General features: G+C 36.4%; 1 protein-coding gene across 1 annotated transcript; it reads right to left on the reverse strand.

The window, feature by feature from the left end:
• Positions 1-867: 867 nt before the first annotated feature.
• On the reverse strand, positions 868-2,210 carry LOC136825988 (THAP domain-containing protein 1-like). The gene is made up of 2 exons (XM_067082849.1): positions 2,173-2,210; positions 868-1,804 (listed from the first exon to the last, which is right to left on the reverse strand). The coding sequence occupies exons 1-2, from the start codon at positions 2,208-2,210 to the stop codon at positions 868-870; spliced, it is 975 nt and encodes a 324-aa protein (XP_066938950.1).
• Positions 2,211-2,463: the final 253 nt, after the last annotated feature.

Genomic DNA, 2,463 nt, shown 5'->3' on the forward strand with positions numbered 1-2,463 from the left:
GATGTTCTTGAAAAACTGTAATTTAATTAACAAAATATAAAAAAAAGTAAATAATAAAAATATGAAAATCCTTTTAACATTTGAATTTTACAAAAAAGAATTTTTAAAATTTTGTTTAATTTATATTCTGAATTTTAATATACCGTTTTAGTATGTATGTAAGGAAGTCTGAGTAAATGTATTTATTGTATGAGAGCATGTACCTATGTGCAGTTTTTAATTTCATTTTAGTTCATTCATCTTAGTATTGGATGATCTATTGGGTCCTAGCGCTTGACTTCAGGCCTAGACCTAGTATTTTAATCAAATCCTTCGGGCCAGCCCTATGAGAGCTGAAAGTCAGCTCAGTGGTCTGGTTAAACTACTTTAATAATAATAATAATACTTGACCAAAGAATAGTTCAATATGATCCTGACTGAATTTGTAGGTCATCAAAAATTGTAAAGGCCCATCATCTGATGCAATACAGGTTTCGTACGGAATCTGAAGACTTCGTATGCAATAGAGAAAGCCAATGAAACCAGTTTTTCTATTTGATTTTAAGATGTCTTTACCATCCTGAAGTCTCAAAGATCTGATATAAGTTTCTGCTTTTATTAGAAAATCTTTAATGTCACTTGCATTATTCTTCTGAATTGGGCTTTTAAATCCTTTGGCATTTAGATTTCGAGAATTTAATATGTCAAATAAGGTGTTGAATACCATAATGAATTCAATAGTAGCTTCACTTCCCTCAAATTCACTTATTTTTTCATCAAGGCAGAATTTTAAAGAAGTTGCAACAGACTCACTAAGGAGCTGTGTCGCTAACTTAACGTTCATCTTTTTTTTCATCCACGCAGCATGAGCAGTCCTGAGCTTATTACCTAAGTGAAGTTCCTCCTTTCTTGGAGTCTGTACAAATGTTCTATGTACTCCCATTTCACATAATTTCCATTCTTATCAATCAAAATTTTCACATCCCATTCCACTTGCTCTCTTATCACTATTTCATCCATCATTAATGAACACAACAATGGTTTACCTGTTTTAGCACATTCTTCCGAACGTAATTTCATTGCTGAAAAAGCAGATTCCGTGAAACCTGGTCTGCCATCTATACCTTGATACCATTTCTGAATAGTTCTTGGATGAGGCAAACATGTATCGAAAACTTTTCTCACGTAACGGTAAGCATGCGGGGAATAAAAGTTAAGAGTAAGAGCAAAACTTCGTAGTTCAGGCGAATAAGAAGTTGGACGTGGTTGGTTACTGTGCTTTGCAGTCTGTCTTTTGAGGAGATCTTGTACACCACTGGTGCAATTCTCTAATAAACCTAAACTCTCATCACTTATGAAACGCTTTCTTTTTAGTTCTAATATTACATTTTCAAGATCACTGTTTCTTTTCACAAGACGCCTCTTTGATTGCTGTAGGACTTTGATCTTCTTTTTAGATTGCACAAGTTTTCGTTTAAGATTTTTCACTTCATTAGCAACATTATAGCAAACTGTTTGAGAGGGCTCTTTAACTGTTAATAAAGACTCCTTTTCATTCCCCGGTGCATGATTCGATGTGTCGGTGCCAGAACGATTCGTTGGCAGCTTTCTTTTTGGAGCAACGTTTTCCTTAAAATATTCTGGAAATCCTTCAAAGATACTAGGAACGGCGCCACTATGAAGTCGTACACATGACAAAGATGTCCGGTCTATGTCTTCTTCTCTGAAATGTTTCGAACATAAACGAGAATAATTGGTAGGAGTAAAGTTTTCTTGCCGCATCTTCCTAACCCATTTGTCTTTTAGTGCCTCATCTTTCGGAAACCTGCGAAATAAGAGCAAGTTCTTTAAGATTTTGTCCTTCAGTTGAGAAAGAAATTACACACACACACACACACACACATACACACAGAAAATTGCAAAGCTTCCTTTGAAAAAGCAGCTATTGTAATGGTGCAAATCCTTCGACATTTATTTGTATAGATATTTTGCTATTCTAGTGCTATAAAATCATTGAAATGAGAATATGGGATTTTGAACTTTATGGAAACTCGAGTGCAGCCGAGGGCTTACACACAAGACATCTTCAGTTTCTGGCTACCACGTGGCTGGTAATGACTTTTGGCTACACGTGGGTTGTTAGAAATTAATCATATAAATTTTGTATCCCTATTGTATCATAAGATGACTTACCGATGAAATGTGATTTTAGGATCCCTGATCTTGTTCATCCTTGCAGTACAGCCATAAGCAGCACAAGATACTGGCATTATGTATGAATAAGGTTAACTCACTGGAAGATATAGTTCAAGTTAACTAAAAACAATTGAGTGACATCTTAGTCATCGCGAGGTCGCGCACCTGGGTCGACCCCTTCATCGGTCGACCCAGGGATTAAGTTGCCAGTCCCAATATGGCGGCCAGCGACCTGAGTGGCTTCACTTATCCCGCAGCAAGGCGTCTCCTCCCATTATTCCTCCAAGG

The sequence above is a fragment of the Macrobrachium rosenbergii genome, chromosome 40, assembly GCF_040412425.1.
Source record: "Macrobrachium rosenbergii isolate ZJJX-2024 chromosome 40, ASM4041242v1, whole genome shotgun sequence".
Lineage (NCBI taxonomy): Eukaryota > Metazoa > Arthropoda > Malacostraca > Decapoda > Palaemonidae > Macrobrachium > Macrobrachium rosenbergii.